The sequence below is a fragment of the Amblyomma americanum genome, chromosome 1 (assembly GCF_052857255.1).
Source record: "Amblyomma americanum isolate KBUSLIRL-KWMA chromosome 1, ASM5285725v1, whole genome shotgun sequence".
NCBI lineage: Eukaryota > Metazoa > Arthropoda > Arachnida > Ixodida > Ixodidae > Amblyomma > Amblyomma americanum.
Genome location: NC_135497.1, coordinates 243,300,160 through 243,325,599, shown reverse-complemented (window position 1 = coordinate 243,325,599; position 25,440 = coordinate 243,300,160). Strand labels below are relative to the sequence as shown.

Below are 25,440 nucleotides of genomic sequence, written 5' to 3'. Positions count from 1 at the left end.
ATTTTTTTTTGTGCTTTCATGTTTCACGAATTGATGTGAAGAGAAGCCGCTTTGAACAGCTGCCAGCGACTAATATGAGTGGTTTATGGGATGCGAAGAGTTCTAGAAGATATACCATTGCTCCATGTAACGCCATCATGTATGTGCATGGCACTGGGGTCTTCAAACTGCGGCGAAATATTTAAAAGGTAATGGCGACCAGAACAATGCTCTTCGAACTCCTGAAGTTTCGCCTAATATCCACTTCACTGACTACCACTGTGCAGAGAAACAGAGCTTCATTATGTACTGATTATTTTTATTTCTGATCATTTATTTCTATGATTCGTTATGGGCGACACACTTTATAGCAGTTTTGCTGAGGAACCAAAGTGTCAATCTTTATTAACGAGGTACAGCTGCATATCAAATAAGCCAGAGGCATTGGTGACGATGCAGTATTTGAACACAAGACTGACAGGGAAGAAACACAGCTTCCTGTCATGTTGTTTCTTCCCTGTAGTCTATCGTGCAACATAATGGATAAAATTAATCTTTTTTAGGTTAAGTGTGTTATGACACCAGCAACTAAAAATGGAGAACTGACTTTTTGATGGTTGTACCAAGATCTTTCAATACTCCAAATGCTCATGAAACTCCCACTGAAATTTGGTTTGTGGACAAAAGTGGCCGCTAGGGGCGCCGTCGTCGATCGAGGAGCCATGAGCAGTGGCGCTGGTGCCCTATGGTGGGGTTGCACCAGAAAAACTTAGTTTTGTGCCTGGGCTGTTAATTCATCTTTAATATTTTATGCAGAATTGATGCGGTGATCCTGTATCTGTTAGAGTTCCGTAATCTTATCCCGCTTGAGGTTTGTATGGAGAAACAATGCTGCTGGCAGTGCCATGGCTCGCTGTTCAGCTGTGATCGTCTGGCTGCTGCTTAGACTTGTCATGCCTAACGGGACATCGAAACATTGCTTAAATGTGCTGTGCACTTATTAACTTACAATATACACATGACTGCAATGCAGTGTGTGATAAGTCAAAGGCCAATGTTCTTGGACAAGGTCAGTTTCGCAGTTCCGCACAGGGGGTTGCTGAAGCGGTGGTCATGGGAACCAGTGGCACTGTAGTTGAGCTTTTCTACATTGTCTGCCAGCGCAGCAGTTTCCTTCACTGTAGTAATGACAGGCTAGTCAGTTTTTGCTTGAATGGTGCTGTAGTAATGACAGGCTTGTCAGTTTTTGCTTGAATGGTGCTCTTTGTGATTGCAAAAACTTTTTTGGTGGAATCTGAGCACTTGATGACTTCAAGCGAGTGTTACACATTCCATCCTGCTTTGCACCTGGCTGCATAAGTGGCAAAATAAGCCACCGATCATCATTTTTTCACGGCACCTTGCAATGACAGCCAGATTAAAAGGTGGGAGCAGATATAGTAGTCGGCCTCTAGAACAGCTCTGTTGCAGGTATGAGGTATGTGAGCGTCATTTTGGAGGATGACAATATTATTAAGGATTACAAGCACGTTGTAAATGGGCAATGGACAATGTAATTCCTCCCAGGAGCGTACTGCACGCTACCCGATTTCATCCGTGGATCCTCTTTCCCTGCCTTCCGGAGCGTATCTGTGCAATGCAGGCTTATAAGTCTGGAAATCCTTGCCTAAACCTTGTGTATGTTGTCTTCAAGTGAGCCGTTATTGCGTATGTTGTCTTAAAGTGATCACTCATTCCGTTTCAGTTGATGCCATTTTCCTGCTCGGCTGAGACCAGTACTATGTCTGCCGTGATGCTTGGTAACCCAGTGACTGTGACGGTATTTTCTACGGACTGGCGACATCAACCTATATGCACAATGAAATAACCGGGAATGTGTGCGGAGTTTTCTACTGCAGAAAACTAGCAACGAATCGTCTAATAATGGCAAAGGCTTATGTCAATATGTTAGCTGTGTCATGAATGGCTAGAGCAAGCTGCACAAGCAGCCGTTCAAAACTGCAGCCTCTGTCACCAACCTTGAAAGAATCCTTATGGAAGCAGATGGCTTAAATATTAATGCAGTTGTAATTACAAAATTGACCTACAGGCGATAAGTCGGAAATTGCTCATCAGAGACAACTGCTATGTGGGAGAAAAAAGTGCAAGGTCTTTGCACTGAAGGCAGCACTCTCAGAAGTTACTAACCAAGAATCTGTAAGAGCACTGGTTGATTTCCCAACTTTGCAGTACCTGGCATTCATGCCATCGACATATGGCATGCTAGGCCGTTCAGAACACAGCTCAACTCTTGTGCAATGAAACAGTTTTGTCATAACATCTGATTGGTGTGCAGTGTTAGTACCGCCAATAAGAGCTTACTGCCTGGAAAACTAAAGTGCTCAAAAGGCATGACGCATACGCAACATGCAAGAAGGTGAAGCGTGTCTTGTCTAGTACCGCATCTTTCGTTCCAACCTTAGTGCCTTTGCCCTTGTGCCTGCCAAGCAGTATATATTTTTCACCATGTACCATCACCAGCTAGGCCACATTATTGTTTTGTTTATGCCGGGAAAAAAAAATTTACCTGCAGGTATGTGTGCGGTGCTGCCTTTCTTTCCGCAGGCGTAGCGCACCATGCCTGAGACATGTATAAAAGCGTGACTGCTGCGCCGTTAGTTCCAGCGATGTCCGCAGAAGGCATGATAGCTAGCAGCTGGCTAAGGGAAGCTGCGAAATTGATTGGTCTAAGAATGTTGACAGAGTCTGTGTTAGCAGACAGCTGAATTTGTGTCACTTGCCTGGGTTCAGTGGACCTGACTACTGGTTTAACTGTATGTTGTGCATACTGCAGTGCGCTTATCACTATATGACATGCGTTTTTAATGAAGAGCTTAAAGCATGGCTAATCCTCTGGAAGAAGCTGATGAATGCGTCAAGATGTCGCGCTGTCTGTTGCTGTGCTTGGCACCACAGCATTCAACTTTCGGAAGCACAGTACATTCGATTCTGCTCCCGATGCTAATGCAGCAGAGGGTATTTTCACTTGTTCATCTTTTGAGCTTATAAATGGCCCATTTTGGCAGGCGCAGCTCTGCCATTTTGCCAGCAGGGTACCGCTATTTCTAAGATGGCAGTGCTACGCCTAGGCACAGCGAACTGCCCCGAACCCTATCGAATAAGGCCATTCTGAACGGTGACGTGCTCAAGTATGCATTACAGCTCTGAATTGTGGGGCACGGCACTATGACCGCCGTGGAGATCTTACTGCTGCGGATTTTGCAGGCCCCGCTCCTATGTGGCTGCTGCTGTTTCCCGGGTTCTGCTATATCTTCGCCATCCGGCGCTGCTGCGCGATCATCGTTCCCGCCTGCTTCTTGGCCATGCCTGGCCGACACCAGTTTTTACACCTGGCAACGTGGATCTTCTGCTAGCTCCGATATCGGCGACGCATATAAGAGCAAGCCTGGAACCACCCATCTCGGGCACAGCACCGTGACCGCCATGGAAATCTTACCGCTGCGGATTTTGCAGGTTAGTGATTTGGAAGGCGCCACCTGTGTGAAGAGCAGCGATTATTGTCTGTTTGCGGTGTCGTGCCCTGGAGAGTGTATTGATGCACTGAAGCGTTTACTTACTTTTTTATGGTATGCTACTCGAATTATCGGGTGACACTGAAAGCAATTCTGGGCCTATGAATGCAACTGAAAGGCAAACTCTGGAAACTCTTTTGCTGACCGTCCAAAGAATTGTAGCTGGCCAAGCTACAATACCTAATGAAATCAAAGAAAGGCAGGATGCTACCGAAAATGAAGTCAAACATTAGCTGATGCTGAGACTTGCAGCAGTTGAAACACCAACAGCCTCACCCAATAAGCCTGAGTCTTTTTTGGCTGACAATGCCTTTCGAAACATTTCTTCCCAGCTTTCCAACATTTACTCAAGATGTGATGATGCTGAAAACAGGTTGTGTTAAAATAACTTGCTTTTCTTTGGCTTTGACGAAGTGGAAGATGCAAACTGGGCAGATTCTGAAGAGCAAATTATCGCGGTTTGTTCAGAGCACCTAGGCTTATCTTTGTCTCCTTCACAATTTGATAGAGTTCATAGACTTGGCAAAATCAAATCTGATAGGCACAGACTGAATATAGCCAAAATAACGTTCTTTAAAGACAAGCAGAACATCCTTTCAAATGGGCACAAATTGAAAGATACTAGTTATGCTATCCGTGAGGATTTTTCTGCTACAACTCGTGAAGCTAGAAGCAAGTTGACAAAGTTTGCTAAATCACAATCCATGCCTTATAAACTGACATTTGACAAACTTCGAATGGACAAAAAAAAATTGTGTATGACTGCACCAGTGATTCGGTCACATTAGTCTTGCCATAGCTAGGCAATGCAACCAGCTTGCGCGAGCATCCCCAACCCATGTCATCCACCTCCACCCTGAAGCTGCCCCTTTCATTTTCTAATATCAGAAGCTTAATGCCTAAACGCGATCAGCTCTGTCCCTTTCTTAAAGATAGCGAATCTGATATACTAGTTGCTTTAACAGAGACTTGGTTGCATGCCGGTATCGAAGACGGTGAAATCTTTCCCGACGCCCATGCTTACAATATCTACAGACATGACCGTATAAACAAAAGAGGGGGCGGGGTTCTCCTTGCAATCAAAAGAATGTTACCTTCCATCCCTATCACATCCAATTCTGAGCTAGAAGTAGCTTGGGCCACCTGCAAAGCTGTTTCTTCAAATCTACTTATTGGGGTGTGCTACCGCCCACCTGACTGGGGGATTTCTTTCGTTCACAATCTGCGGTCTAGTGTTTCTGCCGCTGCTGGTCACTGTGGGCCCAGTAACATTTGCTTGCTCGGTGATTTTAATTTTCCTCAAATAGGTTGGGTTAATTTGTCTTCATCTAATACTGTTGCGAAAGAATTCATTAACCTAACTCTAGATTTCAACTTATTTCAAGTCATTAGCCAGATTACCCGTGGTTCTAACATACTAGATTTATCGTTAGCCACCACTCCTGACACCATAGGGCCAGTCATGTACCTTGTTGGATTTAGCGACCATAAGATGCTTCAGTTTGAAATTGTAGTTCCTAGTTTGTTTTCAGGTAAAACAATAAAAAGGATTAGAGATTATAGTAAAGCAAGATATGATGAGATTAATACGGAACTTACCAAATTTTTCAATGAAGTATTTTTGCCCCTAAGTAACCAACGACCTACCAAAGACAGCTGGTTGCTTTTCAAACACAAACTCTCTGCGCTGATAGACAAGCATGTTCTGATAATTTCAGTTACGAATGGCAAAACTAATCCGTGGTTCAACAAGGCCCTCTGTCGATTACAAAATAAAAAGAAGCGCTTGTACCGAAAAGATAAATCTGCTCCCTCTCCGTCCTCGTTGGATAGCTACAAACAGTGCCTGAAGACATGCTGTTCTGCTATTACTGCTGCCAAAAACAAATATTTCACTCATGATCTCCCCTCACTTTTGTAGAGTAATCCTAAGTTCTGGCAAACTATATCTCCCGAATGTAAACAAGACTTCATACAACTACACAATAGTGATGGATTGCCGCTAGATGACACTGAATGTCCGACTGCGTTTAATAGATTTTTTACTTCAGTATTTACTAAGGAAGACCATTCCAGTATGCCTATTGTTCCCGACTCTGACTACCGATTCATGGAGTCTATCAGCATTTGTGCCGAGGGTATTGCATCACTGATTAAAAACTTTAAGTTATCTTCATCTGCCGGAGTGGACGACATAAACTCCAAGATTCTTAAAAACATCATTTCAATTTCCAGCCAGATTTTGTGCCGTATATTTCAGCAGCCTTTATCATCCGGAGAACTGCCTACTGACTGGAAAATTGTCAAAGTCGTCCCTGTCTTCAAAACCGGTATCAAAAGCTCACCTGATAGCTATCGCCCAATCTCGTTAACATACATATGCTGTAAATTACTTGAATATATTATCGCTTCCCACTTTTACAACCATCTAGGACGTAATCACTTTTTCTTTTCTAATCAGCATGGTTTTAGGAAAGGCTGCTGGTGCGATACCAAGTTATTTGAATTTACTACTGACTTGCATTTTAACATGGACGATAACCAGCAAACAGATTGCATTTTTTGAGATTTCTCAAAAGCATTTGACATAGCTGCACACGGCCCAGCTATTTACTAAATTACCTGCCCTTTCCCTTGATTCTCTCACATTGTCTTGACTTCGTAACTTTCTCTCATTTCGTCAACAATTCACTGTTGTCAACGGATCTTCCTCACCACTATGTGATGTAACCTCTGCCGTACCACAGGGAAGCTTACTTGGACCCTTGCTTTTCCTAAGTTACATTAATGACCTTCCTAATAACATTTCGTCCCGTTTACGACTTTTCGCAGATGACTGTGTTGTTTACCGCATGATCACTTCAGAGACTGACCACCTGACCTTTCAGGATGATCTTAACTTTATTGTTGATTGGTGTAAAAACAGTCGCACGATCCTAAACCCTACTACCAAATGTAAGTCTATGACATTTAGCAGAAAACATGATATGTCTAACTTCAACTACTCTATTAACAACACCTTCCTATCCCAAGTTATATCTTACATTTAAATATCTTGGAATTGAGCTCACTCCAGATCTGTCATGGTTTTGTCACATTTCAGCTGTCTGCAACAAAGCGTCGAGGACACTGGGTTTCATACGCCATAACCTGTGCAACTCTCCTAGCTCCGTTCGTAAGCTTGCATACCTAACTTTTGTACAACCCCAGTTGGAATTCATGCCATCTACATGGTCCCCCCATCAAAAATATCTCATTAAAAAGCTTGAGACAGTTCAAAACAGAGCTGCCTGGTACATTGTTAGCAATTATAGTCCCCTCGCCTGAGTCTCCCAGCTTAAAACACTTAATGGTTTACAGATAATTGAAATTCATCGTTCACTTTCACTTCTCTGTTTATTTCATAAATATGTTTACACCGGCCCCTTGTTTCTGCCTCTAGAATCACCTTTCTCCTCCTTAGCACGCTTGAATAATCATTTCAGTTTCAATCGTATATATGGCAAAACTCAATCATTTAATTTGTCTGCATTACTTAAAGCAATCAGGCTCTCCTGTCCTGATCCTATAGAGTTTAAAACGGCCCTATGTATGCATTTATCCCTTTTGTATTGTTTCAAATGCTTTTCTAGTTTCAGTTGCTGTTATATTGTTCTCTGATGTACCACTGTTTTTGTTTGCACCTGACTACCAGTAACCTCTTTGCATATTCGCATTTTGCAGTTTTTTCGTATTTTCTCTTGTTTTGTTCAGATGTTATTTTTGCTCCATTTTAAATAATCTGTCTTCGTGTATTTTTACCTTGTACCGCGTCCATTGTACTGTTATTGTTGTTTATTATTTCGGTATATTCCTTTTCCTTGATTCCCCACTCACTCAATGCTCTTCGGGCCGTGTGAGGTATCAATAAATAATAATAATAAAGCAAAATATTTTCGCAACTAAGCCGTGGTCGTCTCCGCCAGTGTACATGCACTAAATGAACAAGTGAACGTCTTGTACAGAATGGACAATTTATTCACATATACTTCGTAGAGCAAAAAAAGAAGCGTCAACATAGCAGTTTTTAGTCGCTTGACTTTTTGCCCCCACAGACTGGACATTTTGTATATACAATTGCGAAGCTGCGATACATATAAGTAAGTGTGCACCTTGGGGTTGTACGACAGCTTTATATTTTGCCAGGCTAAACCCAGACTGGAATGTGTACTTTCTACAGCTGAAAAAAGAAAGAAAGGTGTCATTCCAGCCAGCACCTTGTTTAGCATTTCAAGCTATGACACATTGGCACCAGCGAGCTATCTGTCTTGACACTGGTGCTCACCATCATTAGCTGCATCAGCAGCGTCATATATGGTCGAGTAGTTCGAGTGAGTGAGTGAGTGAAAAAACCTTTTTGTCCAACAGAATGAGACCACCTCATCCAGACCTCCCCTGTCCCATACCCTCAGTTGAGGGAGGAGGATCAGGAGAGATCCGCCCGCATGGGGTAGTCGCGTCAGATGCTGGCCAGGATCTCTTGTATCCCGGCGGCCTCTTCAGCCAGTCGGACGGCGGTGAGCTGGAGCTCAGGGTCCGTGCTCCGGAGCAAGGTCTCCCAGGCGTCTCTACTATTAATGTTCTTTGCCCTGCCTGGGGATTGGCTACACTCCCATATTACGTGGTCGAGGGTCCCTCTCGCCCCGCACTTCTTGCATTTATCGTCCTCTATTTTTGGAATGATATGTTTGCTTAGAATTGGGTGTGGGTAAACATCTGTTTGTAGACGCCTCCACGCCACCGCCTGTTGATTTTTGAGTGCTTTGCTAGGTGGGGGAAAGTACCTGCGATGTTGTCTATAATATTCTGTAACTTCCTGACAGGAGATTAGTCTCCCTTCTCTCCCGTGATCTGCGAACGGTGGCCAGTCTTGTGCAGCTCGGTGGTAGAGATCTCGAGCTACCTCGTAGGCCGCCTCATTGCCACGGACAGATTCGTGCGCGGGGGTCCAGATTATATTGATTTTTCTATCCAATGTCGCTTGTCTTAAAATTTTGGCGGCGAGGGGAGAGACTCTCCCTCTACTAAAATTTTGGTCTGCAGCTTTGCTGTCGCTTATGACGTATTTAGCTTTGGAACCGACGCAAGCTAGTGCTATTGCGACCTTCTCCGCCGTCTCGGTGTTTGTCCCTAGGATAGCTGCGACCGTGATGGGGCTTCCCGCTCTGTTCACTACCGGGACGGTCGTGTACTGACTATGTCTATCGCCCGCTGCGTCTACGTAGGTGACCTCCTCCTGAGGCTTGTCACTGTAGATGCGTTCTATCACCTCTGCCCGCTTTTGTCTTCTTTCCTTGTTTATTTCTGGGTGCATGTTCTTGGGTAAGGGGGGAATCCTGAGATTGCTCCTAATCTCCATGTCGATATCCTCCCTCTGTCTAGCTCCCCTGTCTGTTTGGAGTCCGACTTTGGCTAGTGTGGCTCTTCCCGCATGTGTTGTGCTGAGTCTCTCTAGCTGTGATGTCTGGACTGCTTCTGCGAGCCCTGTAAGCGTGTTGTGTATGCCCAGTGCTAGGAGTTTTTCTGAGGATGTGCACATGGGCCGGCCTAGAGCTTTTTTGACGCACTTCCTTATGAGAGCGTCGATTTTGTTCCTCTCTGCTGCTTTGAGATTTAGGTACGGCGTGGCGTAGCTGATTCTACTTATTATGAAAGCGTGTATGAGCCTAAGTAGGTTTTTTTCTTTAAGACCGCCTCTTTTGCTCGAGACACGTTTGATGAGATTGAGGGTCTGCATCAAGTGGCTCTCAAGCTTTTTGATGGTTATCGTGTTTCTCCCATTCGACTGCATATGAAGGCCCAGGATTCTGATTGTGTCCACTTTGGATACCTCCTTTCATCCTACAGAAATCTGAATTTGGACGGTGGTTTGTTCCTCAGAGCCTTATCGTTATATATGAATATTTCAGATTTTTCGGGCGAGCATTCTAAGCCCCGTTCTTCTGCATACGTTGAAATTATATTGGCAGCTGCCTGTAGGGTTTGATTAATCTCTGCATCACTTCCTCGGTTGATCCATAGATTAATGTCGTCCGCATACAGGCTATATTCTAAGTTTGGGTTGCCAATTTTTTCATGTTCGCCCGGGAGCTCTCTCATGGCCATGTTAAAGAGAATGGGTGATAGCACCGACCCTTGAGGGGTTCCCTTGCTTCCTAGCTTTATTTCCCCGGATTTAATCTCCTGGAAGCTTATGCTCGCAGTTCTATCTGTGAGGAAGTCTCTTATGTAGCGATAGGTTTTGTAGCCTACTCCGGCGTGGCTGAGCCCTTTCAATATTGCCTCATGTTTAACATTATCAAATGCCTTTTTGAGATCGAGACATAGGATAACCTTTCCGTCCCTGGTTCCGGAGTCAATGATATCCTGTTTTAGTCGCAGCATGACGTCTTGTGTGCTGAGATGGGGTCGGAACCCATAAATCTCATCTGGCCACTTCCTATTCTTTTCCATGTAGTTCGATATTTTGGTCTGGACGACATGCTCCATTAGTTTCCCTACGCACGATGTGAGGGATATAGGTCGAAGGTTCCCTATCTGCGGCTGCTTCCCGGGCTTAGGTATTAGGACCACGGTGGCCGTTTTCCATTGCGGGGGAATCTCGCCCTTCTCCCAGCACTCCTGCATGTAATCTGTGAGGGCCTTTATGGAGTTGTCGTCGAGGTTCCTTAACATTGTGTTCGTAATCCCGTCTGGGCCAGGAGCCGATCTGGTTTTCAGTCTGACTATTTCCGCCCTTACCTCGGCTACTGTAATGGGCACGTCCAGGGCTTCGTTCGGGCCTCCTTCATAATCGGGAAGCCGACTTTTGTCTGTGTCTCCTATGTAGGTTTCAGCTAGTTTGCGCATGAAGCTTTCGTCATCGTATTCCCCACACGCGTGTCTAACTTTGGTCATTGTAACTTTCGCTTGCATTTTGGATTTTTGTGGGTCTATGAGATGCCTAAGAATGTTCCACGTCTGGGGGAGATTCATGCTCCTCTCCATTTCGTCGCATTTGCTATTCCAATTTTGTTCGCACAGTTTAAAGGCGTAATCCTCTATTTCTTTATTATGCCGTGCCAATCTTCTTTTGAGATTGCGGTTGTTCCTGCCCTGTTTCTTTAGTCGGCGTTCCATGCCTTGTTTGGCTTCCCACATGTGTAGGAGTCGGCTGTCCGCTATCTCGGGAGCTTTCTCCCCATCTAGCGTTTTGCTTACCTTTCTGGCATCCTTCTTAACTGCTTTGCACCACTCTCCGATGGTATTTATGACTGTCTCGTCTCTGTTTCCTCTGAGCTCCCTAAAGTGGTCCCACTCTGTGATCTTCGTAGGGGTTTGTTTGTTGCCTATTTGTTTGTTTTTGGTTCTTATCTCTGTTGCTATGGCAGAGTGATCGCTGCCTAAGTTCTGTTCCGTGTTAAACCATTTCGCCGTTCCTACGTTTCTGACGAGGGTTAAATCCAATGAAGTGCCCATGCTGACGCTATTTCCAGCTCGTGTGGGCTGCTCCGGATCTGTTAGTATCGTGAGTCCCAGGTTGTGTATATCCTCCCATAATTGTCTCCCTTTTGGGTCTTCTTTCGGGCACCCCCATTCCAGGTGATGGGCGTTGAAGTCGCCTACTATGACTAAGGCTTGGTTTTCTGCTATTTTAAGTGCTTTGTTAATTACCGCCCTAAACCTAACCTTCCTCTGTTTGGGTGGGTTGTATATGTTTAAGAGAAAAATGTTTGATTCTCCCTTCTTTCCTGTTAAAATTTCCACGAAAACGTTGTCAATTACCTTTTCTTCTAGATCGTGCTCTATTGTTGCTAAGTTTCTCTTCACTAATGTTGATACCCTTGATTTGTCTCCCCTGCTGCTATGGAAAACCTGATAACCCTGCAGTTTAGCCGGACCGCCGGTCTCTTGCAGCACAACTGCTAGCGGGGCTGCCTCGAGCATCGACAAGGCGCTTTGTAGCACTCGCCGCTTGTATCGGTAGCCGCGACAGTTCCACTGCCAAATTTGGGTACTACTGGGCGACCTGTCCATTGCTAAGCTTGGTGATGCTCTCCTCAACTGTAGCGAGCCGTGCATGTATGACGGCATTTTTCCCCTTCAGCTGCTGAAGTGCCTCAGTTATTAAACGGAAATCGTTCTGCATTTGGTTTTGGATTTGGTGAACAAAATCCTCTAGTTTGCTATCCCTTTCCTTTGCAAAAGTTTTTAAATTTCTGTCCATTTTGGCTCCTAGTTTGTTTGGCTTTTCATCCGCAGTCAGGTCTGAGTTGCTCTCTTCCCTGATTCTGCGCTTGGATGGGGGCGGGACGGCATCCTCGACCACCATGTCACTTTTGCTCTCCTGGCTGTTATTTAGTGCGGTTTGTGCTTTAGGTGCTACCAGGGATGGTGTACCTGTTTGGGGAGTGCTGACAACTGCCGTCGGATTAGCCTTTGCCGTAGTTAGGGCCGTTTTTAGATTTTGTACCTCCCTCTTAAGACTAGAGATCCTATCACTCATGTTTTTAACGATATTCGTTAGTTTTTCTATTTCCTCATCTTTCTCATCTTTCTTATTATTGTTGCCATCGCTCTGGGAGACCCTGCTCGCGAAACTCACCCTTTTGCTTTCGCCGCCCCAGGCCGTTGATCCTCCCCGGGTCCGGCTGGAGGTCCGGTCTCTCGAGCTCGAACGTCCCCTGGATCTGCTTCTTCCTCTGGAGGCACTCCGTCCCTGGGAAGTTTGTCGTTGTTTTCCTCCCAGCCTCGGAAAGAAGTTGTCTCGAGCTGTATAGCCGCTCCCCTCGCTGCCTGGTTTAGTGCGCGGGCGGCTCTGGTGCACCCGTGACTGTTGCGATCGGTCACTGGCTCCTGCCGTGGCCTCCTCTTCTCTCATTTTCTTCTCCCAGTATCTTTTCTTGGCTTCATACGGTGTACGGTGTATTAGCTTGCATTTGCTGTCTCCGAGTATGTGGTCTCTGCCGCAGAGTTGGCATTTCGCCGTGCAGGAGTGGTTTACGGGAGGGTTCTCCTGCCCGCAGCCACGGCATTTGATGTTTTTTGGGTCTGGACATACGTCAATCCTGTGACCGAGTCGGCCACAGCCCATGCAGACTTCATATTTCTTCCGGTATAGGTAGCATCTGCGTGAGTCCCATCCTAGGATGACCGTCCTTGGTACTCTGCTTTCTTTGAAAAGAATTAGTATTGACGTGGAGTCCTTTCCTAATCTTCTGGCCCCGATGATTTCGGGCTTCGCCTTGTGTCTTAGCATTCTCATGATGTCTTCTTGCGTGAATTCTCCATCGACGCCATGTACCACCCCCTTGCCGCAGTCATCTGGCGTGGCCACATAGGCGAAAACCGCGATTTCTTCTTCTCCAAGTTTGATTCGGCTCATGCTGGCATATTTCAGTTTTCTCTCTCCGCTCGTGGTGGCGATGAGGATTGAATGTTGTTTCGTGTTGGGAATGACGTCTTCCTCGCCTACTTCGTTAGTATTTATACCCGCTGACGCTATGATGACTTTGGTCATGTATTCGGTTCCGCGTTTGAGGAGCTTGTCGAGTCCTCCGCTAGGGCTGATGATGATCTTGTCAGCTCCCTCTGGTATTCTAGTCTCTTGTTTTTCGACCGACATGGCCGCCAATCTTCTCCCGGCTTGCTTGAGGCTGTATTGCTCGGTCTCAATTTCTTTCTTGCTCTTCTCTAGTGGAACATATTTCTTTCCCTTGCATTGGAACCATTGGCCTGGTACGGTGAACTCCTGCGGGTGCACTGCGCAGCCCTCGACCACTTACTTGCATGGTTGCGTAGATTCAAATTTTCGCGGGCGGGTGACGCGCCGACCGCGCTTGCTGCTCTTCCCACTAGGGGTGCCGCTGCGTCGCGCAGCTGCACCTTTCCGCCACGGGTGTCGCTGCTGCTCCCGCGCCGCACCTGCCGGAGCCTCGCGCCCGAGTTGGCGCCCGGGTTAGGCTTAGCTCTGGCCTCGAAGTAAATGCGTGATTTCTAGGAAATGTGGACTCACTTTTCGGAAAACATGGTATCCTCGTGGGCCTGGTGACTTCCGACGTTCGATTATCCAAACAATCTCTTGTAGCTGGGCGAGATTTCTTCGGATATCAGCATCTAAACACGGAGCCGTGCGGAGACACGTCTGACCAGGCGGGCGCTCGCAGCGCCTCCCGAGTAGTTCGAGAACGAATTATTCAAAGCGTTTGCTGCTGTAGAGGCATTGATGCTATACAGTGTCGCTTTTATAATGATCAGGAACGTGGATTGTGCTTGGTTAAATATCATGGGAGCCTTTCGAACAAACTGGGCAGAGCGCCAGGCTTCAGCTTGAGCAGCTTTCATCGCAGCAACACGACATCCCCATTCACTACAAACTCGTGCCCATTGATGTTCGTGGGATTGCATTGTTTCTCAAAAACACACACGTTTCGCAAATCAAGATAGAAGTTGAAACTGCCAATTTCTTTTTTGAGGGATGGCGCATCTCCACGTCTCTCTCAGTTCGGCATCAGAGGAGAAACATTTTGTCGCCATTGCTCCTGTAGCCGGAGCGGCAGCCAGTCACAGAAGGTAAAGGCATCATTCACAGACAGCATTCGATGGTCCACAAAAGATGTGCATTCAAGTACTTCGACACTGTAAATGCCTCAACAAGAAAATAACACACCAAAAATCGTCACTTTCTACTCAGCTAGGTAGCCACCCGCTCTGCTGCTTACCAAAACATGCTCCTCGATCGACATTAGCGCTGCTGTGCTGCCACTTTGGGCAGTGCACCAAGCTGTTCCATTAGATTTATGGAGAAGTTTCATGACCATAAAGCGCTATTGAAGGACTCTGGCTCTACTGAGGCAGTTTTAAAAATCCATGCAAGCATTCTCCTTCGTAATCAAATCTAACCAATATTCACCACATGCTACATTGCTGAACTAGAAAAGCTTGGTACTAAATTGAATTACAAAACAGTGGCGGAGTGCTACACCTAGTGCTTAGGTGCACTTTGATAGTTTAGCTGATAACCTGTTTAGTGTTCTTGTCAATGCAGTTACCAATTGTGCTGAAAGCTGAAGGAATGATTTTTCACTCTCTGCTGAGGTATGCCAAACTGTGTTTGTCACAGCTCTTGTGTTGCTTTGGGACATTAAACTGTACAGTTTACAAAGGGCGACTTTGAGGGGTTTTCGAGATTCATGTATTCTGATGCTTTTAGTGTAGGTATTCCTCTGCATCCTGATCATTTGTGCCAAGCTTGGCAGCTGTGTGGGAATTCATTCCTGTGCAGATCGATTTTAGAGTTTTCTATTTCCATGGCCTCAGTTCAGGTGATTTCTGCGAATAACAGTGCATTTGCAATGTCGCGAACATAAATCACATGTTACTGCCCACTCCACATCAAGATCAAACTTTTAGGCTAGTATAAGGTTGTCTGAAGAATTTTATGAATGCTGTCATCATTTCAGCCATTCAACGTTTTTCCAATAATGTCTTTGAGGTCACCGCTGTGTCAAGTGGAGGATTGTCCCTGGCCATGAACCTAAGTTTTGCTTTTGGTTTGCTGTTTATTTCTTTTAAAATAGTTCTAATTGGTATTTCGATAACAGTGCATTTGCAATGTCGCGAACGTAAATCACATGTTACTGCCCACTCCACATCAAGATCAAACTTTTAGGCTAGTATAAGGTTGTCTGAAGAATTTTATGAATGCTGTCATCATTTCAGCCATTCAACGTTTTTCCAATAATGTCTTTGAGGTCACCGCTGTGTCAAGTGGAGGATTGTCCCTGGCCATGAACCTAAGTTTTGCTTTTGGTTTGCTGTTTATTTCTTTTAAAATAGTTCTAATTGGTATTTCGATAACAGTGCATTTGCAATGTCGCGAACGTAAATCACATGTTACTGCCCACTCCACATCAAGATCAAACTTTTAGGCTAGTATAAGGTTGTCTGAAGAATTTTATGAATGCTGTCATCATTTCAGCCATTCAACGTTTTTCCAATAATGTCTTTGAGGTCACCGCTGTGTCAAGTGGAGGATTGTCCCTGGCCATGAACCTAAGTTTTGCTTTTGGTTTGCTGTTTATTTCTTTTAAAATAGTTCTAATTGGTATTTCGAAATTCGGTTTCTTATGCCAAAGAGGTAGCCTTTAGGAATGTGTTTTGATAAGTAACTCAAAGCATTGAAAAAACCTCCAGAGTTGCCCTGTAAACATGCTTAGTGTGCTTTCATGAGAATCCGCTTTTGCTCGAACCCTTGCCTTCTGTACATACAACTGGAAGGCTCTAAGCGCATTTTTATGCACAAACATGCCCCCTCTTTTATATGAGTGATAGGTTTGTTTGGGCTCGTAAGCTTTTATCGGGTGCCAGAGACATTTCTTCTGATTTAATTGGTCATCTTTCCAATTTGGCAAATATCTTATGAGTGTGTAATGGCATCCATTTTTAATTTGTTTGTATATAATGTAGGGAAACGGCTGTTAATATTTTGTAAATTACCTATTACATTTTCTGGTAATAAAATTAGCATATCTACAGCAATTTGTTTCTACATTCACTCCAAGCAGCCACTTAGCTTGAGCATAAGCTGAAGTTCAATGAAGGGTCCTTGAAAAGCAGTTCAGAAAGTGACTGTGAAATGCATGCATTGTGTAAAGTAAATGTCACTTAGTGTGCATGCCGCCTACAAGTCCTCAGAAGTGAGCCAATAATTTGCGCTTTTTTTTTTTCAAATTCCCGCTTTTGCGCCTAAGAGCTACCTGCAGTGCCAGGCTTTCACGTGAATCCCTGCACGCTACATGATGCAGCGCACGTGACATCAGGAATAATGAGCTGTCATTGGCTTGCATAAACACTCAGCACGGAAGGCGAGGTGAATGGCCAGCTAGAAATTGTGGTATCTCCCTTTCCATACCCTGCTGTATTGTACAGACATGGCAGGAGAGTGAGCGGCAAAAAAAAAAAAAGTCAAGTAAACAACTGAGGCTGTTCGCCTGTGTAACGGTTTCATAAACAGAGTGGGGTGCTAAACTGTATCTTTATTTTTTCTCGCTCTGTTTGCTGTATGAGTTGAGAGGGAAAATGCGAAGGCTGTTTTTAATCATAGTTATCTCTGGTGCTTGATGCGCTGGGCTAAAAATTTTTGTGCGAAGGTGATAGGTGATGCAATACCTATCGGTATTTTTTTTTTATCTTAGTACTTGGTAGACACTGTTTAATTTTCCCTTTGACGTGTAAAGAACACATTAGCTAGATGCATAAGAATAAGCCTGAAAAATTTCCTGCTCTAGCAGGTTCTCGCATAACGTGAATGAATATGCATTGAAATTGGTGCATGAGCCGTCTTGACACCAAACACTCTTCATTAAGTATTCCAGTAGTACCAAACTTCTTGAAAGGAGCCTGCACATGTGTGCTAGAACCATCAGAGACCCTTTGCTGCTGGCATCTACTTCTTGTCATATTGCAGTGAGTATATTTGGTAGAACGGGAAGAATATTAATGATACCGTCAGAGTGCTCAGTGTGTCATGGTTGTACATCTGCATAAGGTGATTTTCCTTTTTATGCCTGGCTGTAATTTTTAGCACTGAGTAGGTTGGGCTCCTTTGAAGATTTGCTCAGGTACTGTCACATAAAAGCCACCTTTCTGCTTGTGATAAAGCAGTACAATGAAGCATTTAAAACTTGCTTTGGAATGTATTTAGGAAAGTGAAAGTTTTGTACCTGTTGATGAAACATGGGAAAAACATAACACAGACAGACAGACTGAGAACAAGATGGGATAAGTCAAGTGCTCAAAACTGAATGCTTGTTGGAAACATCCTTCTCAGGGAATGACTGCACATGCCGAGAAGCTTCCTTGAGAGCAAGAATGTGATATGATTGATACCTACGTATCACACAGCACATTTCACAAGTAAACAGATAACCTACTGAAAAACTCAACAATAGTCCCTATTCATCATAAGAAAAGCTCAAAATAACTTGAAGCAGCAGAAATTGCCAGCACTTGAGAAGCATAATCTTTTTTCTTTTGCATGAAACGCAGCAGTGGGTGGGCAGGTAAACTCTAAAGGTTAAAATCAGAGGAATGTTTCTTGAGGCTTGTAGGTGGGGTCCTCATTGCAGGGCTCCACTGGCTTGAGCTGTCAGGTGGACCTGTTTTATGAGGGCTCTTTGGTCCTCGGTACGATCGCTCGTCAGCATCACCTCCCAACGCTCAAATGACGTGTACTGCGTCTGTGAGTGGTTCGGTTTCGCCCCGCATCTCCACAAAATGTGGAAGAGTGTTGGGCGCGCCTGGCACCATGGCCATGTGTCAGGGTATAGGGTTGGGTGCATGAGGTGAAGTTTGTGGAAATTAGGGGCAGTGTTCCTTTGGATCTGATGCCAGGAGATAGCGTCCTGGGTGTCTAATTTTGTGTGAGTAGGAGGGTATTATACACTGATATACATGCGGCTTCCTGGCTTCTGCATTATTGATGTATCAAGAATTTTGCCGGCAAACTTTAGCTTGTCCAGTGACTGCAATACTTTTCTGCTGTGGACAACAATCATACATTTTGCTGCATGGTGTCTTACACTGGTTTTAGAGGCAATGACTGGTTTTTCTTGTGTAAACACATCAAGAGTTCAGGGATTGTGATTTATGGCTTTTGTGCAGACAACATGCAAATGTGTTTCATTCTATGCAAAAACAGCTAGGACTGTGGTGTATTGTGTGGTGTACACTGGTATTGCAGAGCACAGTGGCATTTTTCTTTTTTACGTCCATTGGAATGCAGCCAGCACGCATGGAATTTGATCCCATGGTCTTGGGTTTTAACAGCTGAAATCTAAAGCCACTGCAATGTATCATAGACATGTTTCATATCTTCCTCATTTGTAACCTGCACAGAGGCTGAAGTGCTTGCAGGGTGTCTAAAACTGAAATTTCATCCCATACTGTTTAGCAGCTGTGGTACTGGTGGGTTTCGATCAGGTGCCGGGACAGTATCTTTGACAGGCCGTGCCCAGTTTCTGCGAGCAGCTATACAGGGAAACGTCCCAGCTGAAAAAGTCCATTGGTTCCAATTGGAATTCCAGCTAATATTTAGTGGAACCAATTGGAGTTACTGGGTTCCACTTGGCTGCAGCTTGTCCAACTTTATAAATCCAATTGGTTCATGAGATTTCAATTGGACATTGCAATGGGCTGCACCGGTTTCAGGTGGCCGGTGTCACAGCTACATGGTGCATATTATTGACATACAGCAGTGAACTAAAGAGGTTTTTGCTGAAAAGATATTAGCAGCTTTACCTGCTGAATTGTTTTCATCATTTCCACTACCACCGCGGGTGTGAGTAAATGAAATAATTTCGCTCAATGGACAAGCGTCACTGGCTCCACCAGGAGGAAGCAAAAGTGTGTTCTGTGGATATATACTGAGCTTATGTTGCTTGTGTGCAATGCTTTTGTGATGGTTGTTTAGCTTCACTTCCCTAACAGTGTGCAATTCTCATAATATCAGTTTCCCTGTAAAATGTTGGCACAAGGTAGAATGTTCCCCAATGGTCCTGGGAGAAAATTTAATTGGTTTCAGTTGGAACCAATTGTTTTTTGATGCCACTGAAACCAGTTGGAACCAATTGGAAGCACGTCCAATTGGTGTCCGAAAACCTAGCTGTTCCCAAATGGAAAAATTCCAGTTGGAACCAATGAACTTATTCAGCTGTGGTGTGCTTGTGCAATTCTCAAGAAAGCAAGTTTCCTTGTATTAGTGCTCATGGTGGTTCTAGAGTGCCTGTTAAAGGAGCACAGATTATGCTCATTGTTACCAGTGCATTGAAAAAAATAAAGAAAAGTTATGGTTTTCCTTATGCCCACTGACTCTCTCCCCATTAATTATGGTGGCAGAAAAGCCTGGATCAGCACATCGTTTTCAGGGCGCCCTGCAAGCTGTGTAGCCCGAGTGCCTTTACACTTGAAATACAGCGGCGAAACCTTTTTACAATGTAAAGAATGTTCTGTGTGCATTGGCTGTGGTTGCTTTGCGGGTTGCGTTGCCAAATTTGAGCCATAGAACACATTAAAAGTGCCAAGGAGAAGTTGGCCGGGGAAATTTTTGAGCTGGCACTAATGCAGCAGGTAAGAGGTGACATAGGCATGAATGCTGTATCTGCTGCCCTTTAGAAAACTCAACTCATAATTTTTATTGCTTTGCATCAGTTTTTTGGAAGTCGGGTTTCCTTCACATTATTTCAAATTTTCCTCAACATAAAGTGAATTTTTTCGTTGTCTTTTTTGCTTTGATGTCCTAATCATATGTTCCACTAGACCTTTAGCTTTTGTTACTGTGGCTTTTCTGCTGCTATAGAAGCTTCTGGCAGGTCAGCCAATATTACAAACTGTGTGGGTGCAACCGTGCAATATTGTAAGTTTACGATGTATTTTGTTGCTGTGCTCCACTGAATAAAGTTTAAATGCCCATTTCTTGTGTGCTGTTTTGAAGGAACCTTAATAAAATTAATGGAAGCCTGGCATAGTCCATCGGCGTTCTGTAGAAAAACTTCGTGTCAGGCAAGAGGTCATGACGTCACACGTGGTGGTGTGGAATTGAAATTGATTGAAACATTAAATACAGTGTCATTCAAGCATTGCCACATGTCTCAAATGCCATTATAGCATGTAAGTCTACAAAGGAGCGTAATTGGGCTGAAAACAAAATTGGAATAATTAGTTGGGAATCGAACCCCTGACCGACAGGTTGAGAGTCAGATACGCTACCCCTAGGCCATGAATTCACATTTGTACTGCTTGGTTAAAGGAGGCCTTTACATGTATGTAGTGTGGTCTTTCACATAATGCGGAAACAAGTTGCACGTCTCCATGGGCAAGAGGAACCATTGACACGACCCATTAACTTGCTGGAAGCATTTTGTAAGCGGTTTGAAAGCACGCACTACATCTACAACAAACATGCCGGGGACACCTGCTTCCAGCAAGCAAACGCCAACTAGCCCAGATTAATGTTTTAACGAGTTTGACCCATTAATGGTTCACATCATGTCCTTCAAGGCGGAAGAAAGCGAAGCGTGACTACTGCAAAACAGCCTTTTATCCTGGGCCTCGCACTAACAACACGGTGCCTTAATTACCTTTAGCAACATGCCATACATCAAACCAATGCTTGATGCCTGGCTTCTCCACCCGGCAGAAAAGCCTGACACTGGGATGTCTGTATGAAAATGGACAACAATAACAAGCAAGGCACTGCAATTGCTGAGAAAAATATTTGTCTGCAGAAGCAGCACAACAACAGGACTTATGCATATCCCGGTCAGAGTGCCATTTTGAAACCCCCTTAACTGATGGTCTATCAACCCAAAGGCCTATTTGACGCTGCTACATGGGCAGCTGTAATGGCCACTGAATAAACAGAGGAGCGGAGAACTATGGTGATATTTGAAAGGCCTTTGAGCAGTGGCGGGAAGCCACAGCCAGGCTCAAATGAATGAATTCATAGTATTAAAAGCAGTGAAATTTTACTGCAGTTAAAAAATACAGCTTATTTTGCAGAGAAAAAAATTGGGCACCCACAAAACACTGCAGCTAACATAAGGTCATTGTTTCCAGGCATATAAAAACATCCAAATTGGCTTGCTCGAAATTGCATAAATACTACTACAGCTCGCTGAAAGCAGTTCTCATCTTTGGAAAAATTCTTGCTGTAACATTAAAAATTTCAGTTTCAGCCTTTTCAAGGTAAAAAATTTCCAGGCTGATTGTTTGCAAGCCAACAAATATTGGTGGTGACAGTGGTGCTACAGCAGCTTTGTGGGGAAAAATGGAACCTTGCAGCAGTGTTCGAGCTTGTGTGGCAGCGGTACAATTTTTTACAGCTCAGTGGCTGTAAAGTGGCTGTGGTGACAGGCTCTGGGCGAGAACTGATTGACTTCGTGCAGGGCCTCTAGTGCATCATCCCACCAGCTATGGCAAGCAGACAAGCTGCTTCACAGATGACACTGGCGATCATCGACTGTGCAACTGCAATATTCCACACCCAGCATGGCTTGCTGGTTTCTGCGCAGCTTCGTCACTGCCATGTGGCCATCGCGTCTGAACTCATTGGCCAGTTAGAAGTGCCCATGTGACAGGGGTATTAGCAAAACATGACACATCGCCTTTTCATGCCTTAGCAATGTACAGAACCCGGGAGTGTTACCTGTGGTCAGAGAACATACGGTGACACCTGCATTCTCAAGGGTCTCCAGGCACTTTCTGAGCCCTTCCTTTTCCATCTCCACACTGTTTGGCACTGCACGTGACTGTGAAAGAAACAAAAAATTAAAACATGCTGATTCATTGAGCAGCTTCTTTCATTCCTTACAATTATCAGCTCAGCTGTGTCCATTACTTCCAACTAACCCTGTCCAGTGCCAGCTGCGGCTTGCGAATTTCCCCATGTCACCTGCTTCTTTGACTCTGTTTCACCCTGCTGTGTTTGTCTCCTCTTGGAATCCTGTTCGTTATGCTAAGGGACTGTCAGTTATCTGTTCTCTACCATTTCCTCCTCTTCATCTCGGCTTCATTTGTGGAATATTAGTAAGGTGCGGTTTTACTTGAGGGGTCTTTCAAGTGCCCTATAGTTATATAACTTCCATGGTGGCTTCCTTCTTGTGTGCCTGGTGAATAGTTGCTACTTAACCAAGACAGATGTATTTTCTACTTCTGATACCTCGCTACTTACTTTAAACTGTCTTTCCCTTTCGCTTTCAGTCGTACCATTGCCCTTGACATGTTCACGTCCTCTGTTGCGCACTGCAGTACCTCCCCTGAATTACGTACAGAGCACTGTCATTAGCAAATCAAAGGTTGCCAGGGTGCTGTTCATTAGCTTTTATAACAAGTTTTCATTCCTCATGTAAACATGCAGTGAGCAGTGCAAGAATTTTGTCAGCGTGTATGTTTCTGATTACTATTTGAACTTTTCGTGTAAAGGAGCATGATTACTGTGCAGTCTGTAGGCCTCTTCTGAAACCTTTACATATGCCTCTTTTATTTCCTGGTTATGCATAGCTTGCATGACTGCTGATATTTTAACTGAATGGAATGCATTTTTCTAATGTAGCCCAAATTCTTCTTTGCGGTGGCAGTGGAATTTAAACCAAGGGCCTTTTACAAACAAGCCAGGTGATCAATCTTTGTGTCAACATTGTGACATGATTGCATTGCTCTTTGCTCGCAGGTATGAAAACTCGCCTCTTTAACCACAACTTGTTCCGTGCAGACAATTTTGTTGACTTTCACGGCGAGCAGGCTGTACGTCAGGTATTTGGCGCTGCACCCTGGTGAGTCACAGCGACCGTCACCAGCCAGTTCAAGTTGTACGCTTTGCAGTTCTTCTGCCAGCGTTGCCTGCTGCTCCTGAAAAAACTGTAAGCAATACAACACATACTTTTCATTTCGTTCCTCAATCAATAAACAGCTCACTTGTGGGACATACATGAGCCCCATATTTCAGTACATGATATAGACTCCATATTTAAGAGTTTCACAGTCATGGCTGAAGCCCCTGGTTTGTTGCAGTTCCATGAAAAATCACAGACTTGTGCATTTTTGTAGAATTTGTTAGCAGCCACATTCTCTGTTTAGTGCTATTGTTTTGACAGTAGACCAGCGGGAATGACAGTATGATAAAAAAAAATCACATCACTGATTTATCTTATTAAGGCGATAGCCTTTAATGGTTCATACTCGCGTTCGCCCGTTACATTTTATGTCACGTGACCTTGTGGTGTCACGGCTGGCCAACCATAGCCGAGAGCCCCCAAAAAATGCTGATGGCACGCTACTAAAGAGGTGATTCTTAGGATTCGCATGCCACAATAGAGGGAAGTGAAGCCTGCAATACATTTAAGACATGCAGCCGCCGCTGATGCGGCAGCAGTGGACATCACTGCCTTGCTGCCGCTACTCGGTTTTGAAAGCTGCCCACTCTGGCGACTGTTTGCCCTTTCTTCTCCTACTCTGCTCAACTCATTTAGTGCCTTCTCTTTCGCAGCGACCCACACTACCTTCTTTCTTCATCCATAGCCGCCTTTTCTGCACTTGCGCATGGTCCATTGCCCCAAGGCCGGCAAGAAGCTCCTCTCAAGCCTCATGACGAAGGTCACTTTAGCTACCATGAAAAGCTTGAAAACAACTCGCACTGTAGTATGTATTCTGCAGCATTATTTGATACTTCCCGCACAAAATCACAATTCTTTGTTCTCAGTTAGCAGAATTTTTAATTTGCTACCGGAGAAAGTTAGGGGCCTTAGTCATGGCTATATGCTGGTAAATAATGCTTGAAAAGGCAGCTGTAAGGAGCGATAAATACGATATTTTTTCTAAATTCCGTGCCAAATTGTGAATCATTAAATCATGCAAAGAAAACATGTTTTCGCATTGATGAAACAATAAAAGCAGGACGTTTCTAATCTCAAAACATTGTACAGCGTCAGAATCTGACAGCCACAAGCCAAGGTTCATAGTGCCAGCTCCAACGCTTATTTTGATTTGAAAAATGGTCTGCCATACTAACTTTAAAAGATAAATAGCACCTGCCCATGTGAAGCTTCACTTGCAGCTATACACAGTCATGCATCCTTAGAACTGTACGATACTACTTGCATCGAATTCCTTCCAGAAAACAAATTAACTAGGCCTGCATCATTACTGACTGATTTATTGCTTTTGTATGTTTTCTTTCTCTGATGAAACTGGTGCTTGTGCCGGGCTATGAAGTTGCAGACAGCTTGGTACAGCATGCAGCCGTTACCTTCTTTACAGCGGGCAGCAAGTAGGCCCGCTGATAATTGTAGAATTTTCTCTCGCAGATGGTCTGCACATTAATGGACCTCAAACAATGCAGTGATGCAGCCACCGGGCATCTGGAGAACAATATCGCCGCAGCCAGTAGAAGGATGCCGGCTGCCGTATCACCCACATGTGGCTGGCTCTCCCAGGTGTAACTATGGCCTAGTGCACACACAGCCTGCACTGTGAGCAGTGTGCCCTCCACAGTGAAGTGACTGCGGCAGGGATGGCATCAGGTGCCCACTAGCTCTCACAGGCACCTTTCAAATACAATGGTCTTTCACTCACCTTGAACAGGTGCATCTGCATGTGAACTGAAAATAAATAGCATTCCACTGCATTCCAGTTGCCATGCACTCATGCATTTTTTTCATTGCAATACAAAAGATTGGACCTTTCACTGAGCTGCCCTTGTCCGAGGTTTTCAAAAGTGCACTCCTACAATGCGAAATGAATGTTGTCAAAGTAAACACTCCTGGTGGCTTCCACGTTTCATAGGCCCGTTTGGTGCTAACGCTGATGTTAAGACTTCAATACCTATTGAAGTAATTGATATGCCACCCTACCTTCAAACACTGCATATACCTTATTTCATAGTGCACTTCAGCACACGCACACTTAAATTAGCTATGAGCAAAAAGGAAAGCACAGTTCGTGTATCACTTTGAATGGTTACCTTCCATGCTGTATGAGCGAAGGAGTTAAAACGCGAAAGAAAAAGGCACCATAGTTGAGGGCTTTGAATTATTGCACTGAAATGGAGCTCTTAAATATGCTCTCCCATCATTCGGCATGTGGATGCCTTCTGCATTTTGCATGCATCATTTCGTTAAGGGAAGAATTAATCACACATTATCAGGCTGAGCTACCGAACAGTGACCATAACGTTGCTGTGACAGGAGCAGATTCTGGTGTAGGTGTTACAGTATTAATCATACACTTCACATACCTGCCGACACTTGTATCAAATGATGGCATGTATGTGGTGTCGAGCTCTGCAGCTGGCTGTTCACCTCCATCACAATCAAAA

General features: G+C 44.5%; 1 protein-coding gene across 11 annotated transcripts in view; it reads left to right on the top strand.

The window, feature by feature from the left end:
• LOC144114850 (uncharacterized) overlaps positions 1-24,754 on the top strand; it is a 30,084-nt gene extending 5,330 nt beyond the window's left edge. For 6 of the 11 annotated variants that reach the window (XR_013311148.1, XR_013311145.1, XR_013311143.1 and 3 more), the window contains 3 exons: positions 3,244-3,492; positions 22,840-22,987; positions 24,431-24,754. Coding sequence is in view for 2 of the 11 variants with exons in the window: in XM_077648849.1 (XP_077504975.1) it covers positions 3,244-3,492; positions 22,840-22,900; positions 24,431-24,468 (348 nt within the window). In the remaining 9 variants the exon portion in view is untranslated. Of the gene's footprint in view, positions 1-3,243; positions 3,493-6,654; positions 20,075-22,839; positions 22,988-23,613; positions 23,766-24,430 lie in introns of those variants that run through there. The other 5 variants (XR_013311142.1, XR_013311144.1, XM_077648849.1 and 2 more) reach the window with 5 other exon arrangements.
• Positions 24,755-25,440: the final 686 nt, after the last annotated feature.